Genomic DNA, 14,447 nt, shown 5'->3' on the forward strand with positions numbered 1-14,447 from the left:
CAAATTTAAAGGACCAATAGAGTATTCCATACAACACAAATATGAAAAAGTTTATACAGTAGGTCTTTTGAGAGATCGTTTTTTTGAGAGAGGACTTTCAAAAGTTTTGCCCAAATTATTTTAAAAAATACATCTACTATGCGCACACATTGTACAAAATACCTGCTATAATTTTTAGTAGGTATTTTATATACTGAAGTGAACATATACACCTACAACACATAACATAAACTCCTACACCAAATAATCTAAACATTCACAGCACATATCATAAATTCCTACTGCACATAACATAAATACCTATGACATTCAACTTAAACACATACAGTACATAACAAAATACCTACATCACATAATAAAAACACCTACAATACATAACTTATACGGTTATACCCTTATAACAAATAACTTAAACAGTTACAGCACATAACACCTACTTGAAAACTTCAACATGTTTAAAACACTTACTTGACATACTGTGAAATCCCTACTTAACATATTTTAAAAGCTTACTTGAAATATCCTAAAACCCAATCGAATAAGCATATAGTTACACTATTTTTTATTTTTTTTATTTTTAAAAAATCCAATTGGCTGACACATTAAAAATGTATTTTTATGATAAAATTTATAACATACCATCTTGGCATCAGCATCCCCAAGTCTATAACCTTATTACTCTATTGGGCAGATGAAATAAATTAAAAAAGAGGTGAGATAAATTTTATGTTTCAGAAATAGTTGATCACAAGAAACCGTTGGTTACACTAAACTTCGCAACCTATCTCGTTCTAAATGTACTCCACTAGTTCACTTTACTCCATAGTTTATAGTTTGAAGTTTTATACTCCTGTCTACTCTTAATTCTACTACTTTCCTACTTTACCGTCAACTACTTTTTTCCAATACATCTTCTCATTTCTCTACCCAATCATCACATCAACACTCCAATAGTCCAATTAGCTAATGTTATTATAACCCTAAAGCTTAGCACTCAAAAAAAATACTTCATGTGCATAGAATTAACCCAACTTTTTTAATTCATATTTTTTTAATTTTGAATCGGTTTATCTTATATGAGATCATCTCACCATAAGACAGACCCATATAATTAGCCCATTATTTTAATTAGTTACTTTAAGATTGTAAGTGATCATTTTAAGAATAAGTTTTCACTTTAAAACTATTAAAAGTAATTATTTTAAAATTATAAGTAATCACTTTAACGTTAAAGTGAGCACTTAAGACAAAAAATATATATTGGGCCAACCAATAAAGATAATTTCATTGTAAAATCGTCTCATTTAAGAATTAGTGATTTTCAGTGCATTTAATTTAAATTTTCATTTCATTCATATACTTTTTTTCACTACTTAATAAAATATAACTATTTTATTACCACTTTTATTCAAAATTCTTAATTTTCATCACCAGTTCACTTTGATATTACTCTCTTCCTTAGTTCTACAAAATTTATACAATTTTTATTTATAGCCTGTTTTATTAAATTTGTTATTTTTTTGACATGACTCACACTCCTTTTAAATTTTTATTTATATTCTTTTAACTTGCATTTATATTTTATTTCTTCTATTTTTTTATAAAATATTATTTTATCTAATTTTCTCAAATTTTTCAATTGTAACCAATGGGACAAATAGTAGTAGTACGAGTAAAAGAAGCTTTTTCACCAATATTTTAATCCGTCCACCATCTCCATTTTCCTCTATTTTATTTTATGTTCAGTCGTCCATTTCAATGAAAACACTATTGCATGCTCGAACGTTACTTCTTGAGAGAGAAACAAACAAAGATTTCAGAAAGAGTTTTCGTTTTACTCTCACATTGTCTAGATCTGCTATTTTCATGCCGGAATGTGCTACCCTTTCCATTATTACAAGCATTTTCCGGCTATACTTTCCGGAGCTCCGGTAATGGAGAACTAATCCGGCGTGTAGGTAAAACCAGTTAAAATGTTTAAGTGGAAAAGTAAGAAAAGTAGGATCATTGCCATTTTCAAGTTACAGTTTCATGCTACTCAGGTATTATACTCTACTCCTCTACAAAGTGTCGGCAGACGGCAGCATTCATTTATCTTCATTATTTTAATTAATCCATTATTTACTTTTTACTTTTAAGTGATGATTTTCAGACTAATATATTATTATGGTGATGATGCTGTTTGATTTTGGTTTATGGGTAATTTTTAGGTATCTGAGTATGGAGGTCATGGATTGGTGGTATCAATAGTCCCAGCAGAGAACGGGAAACCAACAGCAAGACTAGAGAAATCAGTTGTGAAAGAAAACGGGTGTTTTTGGGAGAATGCAGTTTATGAAACAGTTGAATTTATTCAAGATCCTAAAACTGGAAAGATTCAGGAGAGAATCTATTACTTTCTCATCTCTACCGTACGTTTTTCCAAATTTTAGCACTTGTATTTGTATATCGTTGAAAATTGAAATCATTGGTAGCAGTCACGAATTCAGGATACCGGTACATGGTTGTACGCTGAATCAATTCAGCTTTTGTGCTATACATTACACAATTCAATATGACTGATTTTCTATCCAAATAAGACTCGAGCAATGACCTATACATGCAAAGGCCTAGATTCACTCTGATAGAGATTGATTTTGTATAATGAATTATTTTGCAGGCATCCCCTAAAGCTAGTTTAGTTGGAGAGTTTTCTGTAAATATTTCAGATTATATAGGAGCATCAAAAACTTGTTCAGTTGCTTTTCCATTTAAGAATTCCAAGTCCGACTCTTATTTGCATGTTAGTAATCCCTTTCTGTCTCCTCCAAAGTTTTTGAATGATTTATACTTTTCTGGGTGAATTTATCGATGCGATTGGTTAATGTGGTAGGTTTCAATACAAAGGATACAGGAAAATAGTAATATCAGTAAACTTCAGAGGTTCGTGTTATATTTTTGTGCTGCATTTCTTTTTTGGTTTTCAATACAAAGGATACAGGAAAATTGTAAAATTTAATTTTGTTTCTTGACATGGAATGTGGGTAATGCAGAGATGTTGAAGAAAATGAATGTGTAAGAAATAAGCAGGACCGTAATATCAGTTTGAGACTACATTTTAGCAATGAAGATGTTGAGCAAGGGAGCAAATCAAATTCTGTTGAAGTAAGCTCTCTCATTTTACTGTTTTTGACTGAATGTGGTTTTCTGTGAGATTTATTATCATTGAACAATATGAACATGTTTTTATTGAAATGAAGAAATGCAATCAACTTATTCAGAATTGTTATACTGTGTTTTTTCTAATTTAATTAGATTTTTTGAGGTTGTGGCAATGTTGGTGATTTAATTTAAGTATAATCTTGGTATTTTATTGGGGAGGATTGTTATGTATCCAGGACAGTTCATTGAGAAAGGAGGCATTTCAATCGGTGGGGTTGAATGGTATACGTCAAGGGTCCAATGGATCGGACATTACATTGTCGAGCTTCGATAGCAGCTCGGGACTGAATACTCCACGAGAACTTGTAACAGATGCCAACATCAGTAAAAATCAGACTTTATACAGTCCATGTTATCAAGAACAGCAGAAAACTTGGCGAGATATGGCAATCAATGACTCGAGTACTGAATTTTCGATGAACAGCCCTAGATATTTCTTTCCTAGTTTGAGATCTCCGATGGCTTTGAAGGATTCTGTTGATCAGTTCAGAGCCGACCTTATTGCTTTATCTAGGAGGGCAGAAGTTTCGGAGTTAGAGTTGCAAACTCTGCGAAAGCAGATAGTGAAGGAGAGCAAAAAGAGCCAGGACTTGTTGAAAGAAATTAGCAGCTTGAAGGAGGAGAGAAATGCACTGAAGGATGAGTGTGAAAATCTTAAGGCCTCACGTAATTGTTCTGATGATCTAAAAGTTAAAAGCAACTATCAGTTTGAGGGGGATCCGTGGAATCTGATTGAAGTAAGCAGAGAAGAGCTCAATTACGAGAAGGAAATGAATGCCAGTCTTCGGATACAGTTGCAGAAGACGCAGGACGCCAATGAAGAGCTTACGTGTGCTGTACAAAATTTGGAGATGTTGGAGAAGAACAGTAAAGTTGTATCACATTTGTCACACAGAACAATATCGGAAGAAAGTAAGAGCCAAAGTGATGATGATGAAGCACAGAAAGCTCTGGAAGATCTAGTGAGACAGCATAGTGATGCTCAGGAGACATATATGCTTGAGCAAAAGATCATGGACCTGTGCAGTGAAATCGAAATGTATAGGCGAGATAAAGATGAATTAGAGATTCAGATGGAGCAGCTTGCGCTTGATTATGAAATATTGAAGCAAGAGAAACATGAATTCTCTACCAGACTCGAGCAAAATCATCTCCAAGAACAGCTAAAGATGCTATATGATGGATCTAGTACTTATGCTGTCATAAGAGAACTAGAAGATCAAAGACTAAAGCTTATATTTGAACTTAATGTAAAAGTTGAAGAACTGTCACATTGTTTAGCAGAAATAAAAGATCTTGAAGCTTATAATATAACTCTGAAAGAAGAGTTGCGGAAGCAAGAACAAAGATTAGAAGCTGATATGAAAGCTGTCAAAAGTGCCCACATGAAACAGCAGCAGAGAGCTGAACAAGCAGAAGCATCCCTTGATGAATCTGATGCTATCATAAGTGAACTTGAAGCTGAAATTGAGAAGTTGAATGATGAACATAAGGACACTTTAGAAGAGTTGTCAAGGTCTTTTGCTGCCATAAACAATCTTGAAAGTCGCAACTGTTATCTGGAGGAAGAACTCAAGATACAAGCGCAAAGATTTAAAGCTGATATGGAATCTTTAAGGCTTGCAAAAAAGGAACAGGAGGAGCGTGCTTTGAAAGCTGAAGAAGATGCTATCCATTCGGGTGTTACTCTGAATCTGCTTCAAACCCAAATCAAGAAGCTGGAGACCGAACTCAAAAAGCATTCAGAAGAGTCTACAAATAATTTGACTATAGTGAAGGAACTTGAATCTCATATACAGAACCTTGAAGACGAACTAGAGAAAAAGGCAGAAGGGTTTGAAGCTGATCTGGAAACTGTTAGTCGTTCCAAAGTGGAGCAGGAGCAGCGAGCAATTCAAGCAGAAGAAGCGCTTAGATTGGTGAGGTGGAGAAATGCTAATACAGCTGCAAGAATTCAAGATGAATTCAAACGATTGTCCTCACAGATACATTCATCATTTGTAGTGAAGGAGAAGCTTTCGAGCAAAGCGTTGACTGAAGCTTGTGATTTAATGATGCATAATCGTCATCTGCAAGATCTGCTTCAGAAAACTAATGAACAGCTTCAGTCAGCTAAAGATGAATACAATACAAAACTAGAAGCTCTTTATCTCCAAATCAGATTGAAGTGCTCTCTTATAGAGCAAATGGAAAGTGAAATTCAAGAGAAGACCATCCAAATGGAAATCCAGAAAAAACAAACTGATGAACTCCAGAGAGGTATTTCAGCTCAGCACTCGGATCATCAATCAGAGATAGAGAAACTTGCCTCAGAAAACAAGTCACTAGCTGAACAGCTGCTAGCACTGACCAAAGAACGAGATCTGCTTTTTCAAAAGGGGAACACAGAAGTGGCAGGAAAGTCACTTGAGGTCTTGACCATGCTGAAAAATATCAAGAATGAGAAGGAGCACGAAGTTATGAGTCTGAAATTAGAACTGGAAGATCGAAGAGCCCAGTGTGACAGCTTGAAGCATTCTCTACACGAAGATGAGTTGGAGAAGGAGACATTAAGGAAGCAGGTGTTCCAACTTAAAGCTGATTTAAATAAGAAGGATGAAGCAATTTCTGCCATTGAGAAGAAGTTCAAGGAGTATAATGCAAGAGCCATAGATCAACACAAATCGAAACCGACTTCAAAAAATTCAAAACTTGAACGTAGTCCTAAAGAGGTTGGTTCTAAAGAAGTAGCCACATTGAAAGAAAGAATAAAATTACTTGAGGTAAAAACTCTTTTCAATATTTAGTAAAATTGTTGTGCATATTTTCATGAATGTGAACAGAATTACATGGTATACTTCTTTTTGGTCTTCAATCTATATAGTATATTGACATGAAAATCACTTTATTCATTTAAACACTGACTGTTATCCTTGAATACTCTGAACTGATGTTGTGTTCTGTTATGGTAGGGGCACATTAAGTCGAAAGAAGTTTCCTTAGAGATCTCCGCGAATGCATTCTTGGCCAAAGAGAAGGGTCTTAATGGAAAAATTATGGAACTAGAAAGTAAATTGAGAATACTTGGTCATGATAACCGGTACATTGGCCATGATGCAATACCACAGGTTTGTGGATTTGTTTCTTCTGTTGGCGATTACTCTATAATTGATAGATGTTTCGTTTCATCTATTGTGAATGACTGACTCTACTTGATCAGCTATCCGACATTAACATTTTCTCTATGCTTTCTTTGTTGAGTATAATTGCTTTTATGTAGTCAAGAAGGTCACATTTCCATTTTTGAAACTCAGAAATCCAAAGAAACTCACAATTTTGCTTGAAAGTCTAGTAATGCTATTCGTCCTCAAGAATCTTGGAGTTCACATTCTGTTTCAACAAATCAAACAAATTTTTAATGCCGTCTTTACTTACTTTTTGTTATCAATAACCGGAACACCTGTTGGAAATACTTCGGAAAATCCTAGCTAAAATATTGGGTTTGTCCTCTTAATATCATATGGTGTTGGGAAATAGTAAAACTCTTCAAGTCTTGTGTGCAAGTCAATGCTCATTATTTGTGGGTTTGTGGGCCCGAGTCCATGGGTGCTCTGTGGGTGTGTCCACACAAGTGGGCCGGGTGATCATGTAAAGAGTTGTTACGGCCTAATATGGTATTAGATTCAAAGGTGGTTCTTGGATATGATGGTGTTTCCTATTCCCCCGATAATGGTGTTCAGTTTTCACTTTCCGTCCTCTCCAACATCTGTCTGAACTGCCCTTGAATGTTTTGTTTCTTTTCTAACTCAGGAGAAGGTTTCTATTGGGACACAAGCAGGCTGTCATAATGAAGATACCCTCTCGGTCACAGACCAAAGCTCCAACAATATGCAGCCGAACAGGTAGTCTGATCATTGAGGTATATACATCTTTGTTTATATTGTTTGTTCAGGATATAGATGATTCCCTCGCCCTCCGAATTTTTCCAGAAATGATCAAACAGGAGCTGATAGCCAACCAATGCCTTCATACAATGATTCTGAAAACCAGCAGATGATAGATGTTTTACTGAAGGAGATGGTCCTGTTAAAGCAAATGAATAATTCCATGGAAACTGAACTAAATGAAATGCAGGAGAGGTACTCAGAGAAAAGCGTCAAATTCGCAGAGGTAGAAGGCGAACGGCAACAACTTATGTTGAAAGTGTGTAGCCCGTAGTGCAAAAACAAGGATGCATCACCGTATTGAAAACAGTATTGTAAAGGTTTTTAAGTATACTATGACATCACTGAGAATAATGGTGCAACCTTAAGAAATGAGAACACGATTCCCTCAAATTTGTCCAAGTTTTTGAGCATTAAGATACTTGGTGTATAATTAAGGTTTGGAAAACAATAAAAACTAAAAATTGGGTGAGTGAGCTAATTATGGTGAGAATAATATCTTATGTACATATTTTTTGTTCTTTTCTTTATTTGTTTTTCTCTCCTCTTTGTGTTGGTGAGAATAAGAAGCTTTTCCTCCAATTTTGTTATTTTACAACATAATTCCCATTGTGTATTATAAGAAAACTCATTTCCCTTTGGACAGTGCGCAAATTTTTTTATAAAAAAACCACAATCTAAGATAGTGGTTTGCTATTTTTTTATAAGCAAATCATTATCCTAAGATGATTTAAACAAATTTGTTAAAAAAAATATTTGAGTAAATGGCTATCTAAAATAACAGTTCGGTTTAAATACATTTAAAAAAAAGTTATAAGCAAACTGCTATTTGAAATGGCAGTTTGCCCATTATATTGGCAGAATAAGAGATTTTGTATTTAATTGTTAGAAAATATCACACACACACGCACATTGTAGCTCAGTTGGTTGCTTGCTTGCTCTGATCTCTTTACTAAGTAACAAAATACTTAAGTCATCTAGCTCAGTTGGTGTTGAGGAAACGCATAAATAAGAATGGAGGTTGTGAGTTTGATTCTTGATGCTCTTAATTTTCAATTTTTATTTAACTCAGAACCAAACCGTCATCTGAGATGGTGATTTGGTAATTTTTCATTTTTTTTAATGATAGAACCAGAAAACAAATCATCATCTTAGATAGCGGTTCAACAATTTTATAGATGGTGATTTTCTCTTGAAACTTTAATAATAATAAAAATTCATCTGGAAAAATGGAAATTATCGTTCCCTACAATGTTGAATGGGAATTATGTTTGGATATTGAAATATTAAAGAAATAAGTTATGAGAATAATATCATATCCAATTATTAATTACCAAAATCATAATCATATTTGTCCAATTCAATCAAATATGATACAATGGGGATAAAATTTTACTTAATTATCATACCTAATAATGGATTTGAATCTAATACTAGTTGGCAAGTAATTAATAGTTTAAAGAGTTGAAAAATAAAATTAAATATGACGAAAAAAAAAATGTTATGAAGTTTAAAGAGTTTATTTAAAAAGAGATTGAAAAATTAGAGAAAAAAGTAATTAATAGGTTTGATCCTATAATCATCGATATGTTAAGTAAAAATATAATCACCTACTTTATTTTATTACAATATTATTATTATAATAAGAGTATGGTTTTTTAGATATAGGAGGCCTTACACTTTTAGAATCCTGTACAGTTGAACACTCCACACACCCCAAAACCGCCCCTATGGCACTACTTGATGGGGAGCTAGCTTTGCATGCAGCATTGGGACATCATAATCTTTGTTTCTTAGAGGAAATTAAAGTTTATTTAGCTCTATGATTAGTTAGCATTTCTATTGATGAAGCTCAATGGATTATACTCATTCGAGCAACTTGCATGCAATTGGTTTTTTAAAAAATAAATAGTTTTAGTTAGCCTAAATATTAATCCGTCCCTCATTTTGATTAACTAAAATTTTAAATCGCTGGTTATATCAATTATATAAAATTCACACAACTAAACTAATCAATAGTCAATTCGGACCATATTTAATCATCATCATACAATCTACTAATTCATAAATATTTTGTGTCAAGTGTCATTATACAATGCATTTTGAAAGCACTTCAATTTTAATATTAATATTAATAATCATCATATCATCATCATCATACAATCTACTTATTCATAAGCACTTTGTGTCAAGTGTCACTATACAATGTATTTCGAAAGCACTTAATATTAATATTAATAATGTCTTTTTTAGCTTTATAAGAGAATAAAAAAGGAAAAGGTAAAGGTAAAGGGCACTCCTAGTATCCTGCACAAGGCAGGTTTCGGGTGAGGGGTTTTTCTATTTCCTAAAAGATGCGGACAAATCATACCATTTTCCCCAATGAGGGAGTAAAGAGTGATGTACGCAGTCATGAAACCCCCCAACTGATATCTGCGCCCAATTTATTTATAAGAGAATATAACTCATAAATTGATGTAAAGCTAATCTATGTTAGTTTTTTTTTTAACTAGTCCCTTCACATTCCCTAATGCAATGCAATATAAATTGAGAATTTACAAAAAAAAAGGCAATCTAATTTTAGCTTATAAATTCACAATAAAAGAATCATCAAAATTACCCTTAGTACAACGTCATATATGGTACGATTGTATGAATATATGGTAAATTGTAGATTTTCAACTTCTACTACTTTTAATGGTCATAAAAAACATACAACTTTATTAATTTATGTATTTCTTTCCAAGATAAAATTCTAGCATTCAATTTAAGAGGTAATATCCAATCATACTACTATTCAACTATATCACTATGCATGATAACATCATTAGCACTTTAATAAAGTATTATTATGTATTATGATTACACCAAGTATAAATTTGCTAATGCTTAATTGATAATTATCATGCATTATCAGGAAATGGTGAAAGATTTTATATGAGGACTTTATTGAGTTCTGTAAAAGGTCCTACATGTTATTAACCTAAACAATTTATAAAAACAAAAGTGAACCTACACCATGCATAGCATGGCTATAATCCCAATATACATATAATCAATATGTATAAGTATGGTTATCTTAATGGTAATTTATGAAATTTTAAAAGTAGGTTTAAAAATCAAAAAGAAAATTATCATAAATAATACAAACTTTACTAATTTTCCTATAATAATACAAACTTTACTAATTTTTCTATAATAATACATACGTTCAATTAACCTTGAATGATACAAAGTTTAATTTCACTTTCCCACCAGCATGCCTTTTTACCCATAACCAGTTAAGACAATCACTTTACTCTCTTTTTTATTTAAGAATTAAATAATAAAGTCTTTTTACTCTCTCACCCTCTTTACTGCCTCATTCAAATTACTATAATTTTCTTGATCATTGAACAACCAAAGAGGACAAAGAAGGAACAACAAAGATCACCAAGCTAAATTATTACCTTTAACAACGCGAATATGTAATAGTTAGTTTATTCATTCTTTTTCGGTTTATTTTTCTCCAAATTTATTTACAAATCAAAATTAAAGTTTGTTTTACTTGTTTACTCCAATGGTGAATCTTTTTAATCCACAATTGATATAATTTTGACTTTTGTTTGTTTCTAGGCTATTTTTTGTGAGTAAATTAAATTGAAGTTTTAGTGTAATGGGGCATTCGAAATGGAGTTGTAGGGTTAGAGTATCTTGGTGGGATGCCAGATAAATTGTCTTTTTTGAGTTGAAAGGAACTGTGAATAAAAATATTAGGAGAAAATAAGAGCAAATGAAAGAGGGAAAAAAATGGAGGAAGAAAGAAAAAAGAAAGAAATTTACATGGAAATGAAAAGAATAAAAGGAGTTGGTTTAGTAATGGTGAAGACAAAAATATAAAGGTAGAAGATGACTTATGTGGAGCAGGTCATAATTTGACCTCTTCTTCCGGTTATAAACCGATAATGAATGCCGGTGGGAAGATGACTATGCCCATTATATTTAGGTAGCTTTGAATCTTTGATAAAAATAGAACTCAAAATACAACATATATACTTTTATTAATGAAAAATATACCAAACTAATTAATATTTATAATAAATAGGGCTTATTAAGTCAAGAATTATGGATGGATCCAATATCTTTTCTCAATATCATGAAAAACTGTTAGAAATCATACTTCTTTTGTTTCTTTTATTTTGTTACAAGAGTATATATTTGCTTTATAAACTTTTGGTAAAAAAAAATAAAAATATAAAAGTGGATAGAAGAACGGCCTCTCTCTTGAGAAACCGTCTTTTCTAAAGACGGTTCTCAAAAGCCCAGCCCATTATGTTAATTTAAAAAAAACTGACGCGCGCGTGTAATTGTAATGTGAAAAGTCACATAATATATTTGGAGTTATAACAACATTTATTTGGGGTTATAACATAATATATTTGGTGTTATACCAGCATATATTTGAGGATTATAACATGTTTTATTTGGGGTTATAACATAATATATTTGAAGCTATAACAATATATATATTGGAGGTTATAACATAATATATATGAGGTTATAACAACATATATTTGTGGTTATAACATATTATATTTGGGGTTATTATATAATATATAGTTCGGTATATAATGGTCTGTGTTTGAGGGTATACTATTTTTATAACACCAAATATATTATGTTATAACCACAAATATATGTTGTTATAACCCCATATATATTAAGTTATAACCTCAAATATATATATATATATATATATATATATATATATATATATATATATATATATATATATATATATATATTACATATATATATATATATATGTATATATATATATATATATATATATATACATATATATATATATATATACATATATATATATATATATACATATATATATATATATATATATATATATATATATATATATATATATATATATATATATATATTACATATATATATATATATATATATATATATATATATATGTATATATATATATATATACATATATATATATATATATACATATATATATATATATATACATATATATATATATATACATATATATATATATATATATATATATATATATATATATATATATATATATATATATATATATATATATATACATACATACATACATATATACATACATACATATATACATACATACATATATACATATATATATATACATATATATATATATACATATATATATATATACATATATATATATATATATATATATATATATATATATATATATATATATATATATATATATATATATATATATTTTGTTATAACTTCTAATATATTATGTTATAATCTAAAATAAATTATGTTATAAACCTCAAATATATGTTGGTATAACACCAAATATATTATGTTATAACCCCAATATATTATGTGACTTTTCACACTACCCTTACACGCGCGCATCAGTTTTTTTAAAATTAACATAATGGGCTAGACTTTTGAGAACCGTCTTTAGAAAAGACAATCTCAAGTAAGAATTTTTGATAGAAGAAATATGTGGATTAAATTAGGAGAAATAATATGAGACCATTGCAGAAATTTGATTTGTAAAACAAAAATCAAAAGTACACCTCAAAATGAAAATCATTGTAGAAAAATCTAAAGGGCAAATAGAATAATATGTAAAATACCATATTCTGGTGAATAATGCAAAAGTTAGTTTGAGTGCAAGTAAAAAAAAATGGAAGAAGAATGATTACAAAAATATGAGTTTAAAAGAATTGTTAGATTATACATAATCAATTATCTGTGCGTTGCTACTAAAGTGATATAATGTCACTTTCAGTAGTAAATTTAAAGGAACAAAAATAATACTACTACATATTTTCTTTTCCCCATTCTTAGGGCTTTTTTTGGAGATTAAGAGAGTAATTAATTGAAGGGTTTGATTTGTATATGAGATTATATTTTATGAGACATTAACCCATGAAGTACGAGAAGTGAAATTATAAAAGAATTATCCATATTAGGCTCAATCTCCAAGCTTAATACATCATCTCCTAACAATACTCTTTCCTTTGATTGTTTCCTCCTTGTGCAACCATTAGACCATCACCTCTAATAATGTTGAACTCTTATTATTGATAACTTCCTTGAATTCTAAAACAAGATAATGCTTGAGAATCATCACTTTCAATTGTAACTTGACATGAAAATTCATCCCCCTTATTAAAAACTTTGTTTACCTTCTTATCTTGAAACCATGGCTTCTCATTCTTAATTTTGTCACATTTGTAGCCATCCCAATGCTCATTTACTCTCATTTTCTACAAATTTATAACAAAACTATTATTAATTATTATCACAATAACACTAAGAGTGACAATCATGTTGGTTTATCACATGTGTATATATGAATGTTCGGTCTATCCTATACTAATATCTTAAATTGACCCTGGATATATATAATATAAATTATACATACAATATTTAAATTTAAGCATTAATACATCCTTATATCTAAGTGATTTGTATATAGATTATAAAAACATTCATTTAATTAGTTTATGGTATTTTACATAAGTTAAATGTTGTCAGTAGACAATATTAACGGGCCACAAATCCACCCATAGATGTAGGGGTATAGGGTATTTATATGATTATCTTTTTTAGGAAAGTGGTTAAGACTTCCCCCTTCAGATCGATCGAGAATACTTGGTTGCCACACTTAGTGTCATAATTATCGATACGATAAACAGTATTTCCACAAGAATCAAAGATGGTACAACCATGGCTATTGAAGATAAGAAACTTCATCCAAACTGTATATGTTTCTCTCTCTTCGGACCGAGAATACAAAGGTGAAGAAGGTAAAAGATCTGGGTGAGTTTTCGCCATGGATATACAAGAGCTATGTTTAGAACTTTCAAATATAAATTGATGAAGAATGAGTTTAGAGAGATTTGTTTAGGGTCGGGTCCAAATTTTTAAGGGTTCTAAGGGAATGTTAAAGAAGACAACATATTCCAAGTTCCAAAAGAATTAGGCTCCGTTTGGTATTATCGTAGTTTTTTAATTTTTGATTTTTTTTTATTTTAAAACCATGTGATATGTATATCGTATAATAAATTTATTAAGAATATGATAATTTTAAAAAAACTAACCACTAAAAGTAAATATCACTTTTTGTGGTTTCCTATTTATAATATTTAGTTTTTAGTTTTTAAAAACTGAAAATTAAAAATAAAAAAAAAAAAGAAAACAGGTCCGAATTAGTTACATGAATTGTTGGGATTTCTGCTTTTACTTTTTAAACCCTCATCATTATTACACAACGTCAGCAAT

At 30.5% G+C, this 14,447-nt stretch overlaps 1 protein-coding gene and 1 pseudogene across 2 annotated transcripts; one reads left to right on the forward strand and one right to left on the reverse strand.

The window, feature by feature from the left end:
* The first annotated feature begins 1,581 nt into the window (after nucleotides 1-1,581).
* LOC130800099 (uncharacterized) lies at nucleotides 1,582-7,645 on the forward strand. 2 transcript variants are annotated; one of them, XM_057663452.1, is made up of 9 exons: nucleotides 1,582-2,042; nucleotides 2,211-2,411; nucleotides 2,660-2,782; nucleotides 2,873-2,922; nucleotides 3,033-3,144; nucleotides 3,378-5,963; nucleotides 6,153-6,308; nucleotides 6,991-7,082; nucleotides 7,170-7,645. In XM_057663452.1, exons 1-9 carry the CDS (start codon nucleotides 1,974-1,976, stop codon nucleotides 7,396-7,398), a joined length of 3,618 nt encoding a protein of 1,205 aa, XP_057519435.1. In that variant the 5' UTR covers nucleotides 1,582-1,973; the 3' UTR covers nucleotides 7,399-7,645. The 2 variants fall into 2 exon arrangements, with proteins under 2 accessions (XP_057519435.1, XP_057519436.1); XM_057663453.1 differs by lacking the exons at nucleotides 1,582-2,042; nucleotides 2,211-2,411 and having other exon boundaries at nucleotides 2,694-2,782; nucleotides 3,383-5,963.
* Nucleotides 7,646-13,064: 5,419 nt separating this feature from the next.
* Nucleotides 13,065-14,161, reverse strand: LOC130799917 (protein LURP-one-related 11-like; annotated as a pseudogene).
* Between the last annotated feature and the right edge of the window lie 286 nt (nucleotides 14,162-14,447).

This window comes from Amaranthus tricolor, chromosome 14 (assembly GCF_026212465.1).
Source record: "Amaranthus tricolor cultivar Red isolate AtriRed21 chromosome 14, ASM2621246v1, whole genome shotgun sequence".
In the NCBI taxonomy this organism is placed as follows: Eukaryota; Viridiplantae; Streptophyta; class Magnoliopsida; order Caryophyllales; family Amaranthaceae; genus Amaranthus; species Amaranthus tricolor.

What these genes read in the sequence shown, in the direction of transcription:
- LOC130800099 (XM_057663452.1), top strand. Translation starts at nt 1,974, where the DNA reads ATGTTTAAGTGGAAAAGTAAGAAAAGTAGGATCATTGCCATTTTCAAG. An exon ending in TACAGTTTCATGCTACTCAG is followed by an intron (nt 2,043 to 2,210) that starts GTATTATACTCT and finishes GGTAATTTTTAG; the next exon opens with GTATCTGAGTATGGAGGTCA. An exon ending in AACAATATGCAGCCGAACAG is followed by an intron (nt 7,083 to 7,169) that starts GTAGTCTGATCA and finishes GAATTTTTCCAG; the next exon opens with AAATGATCAAACAGGAGCTG.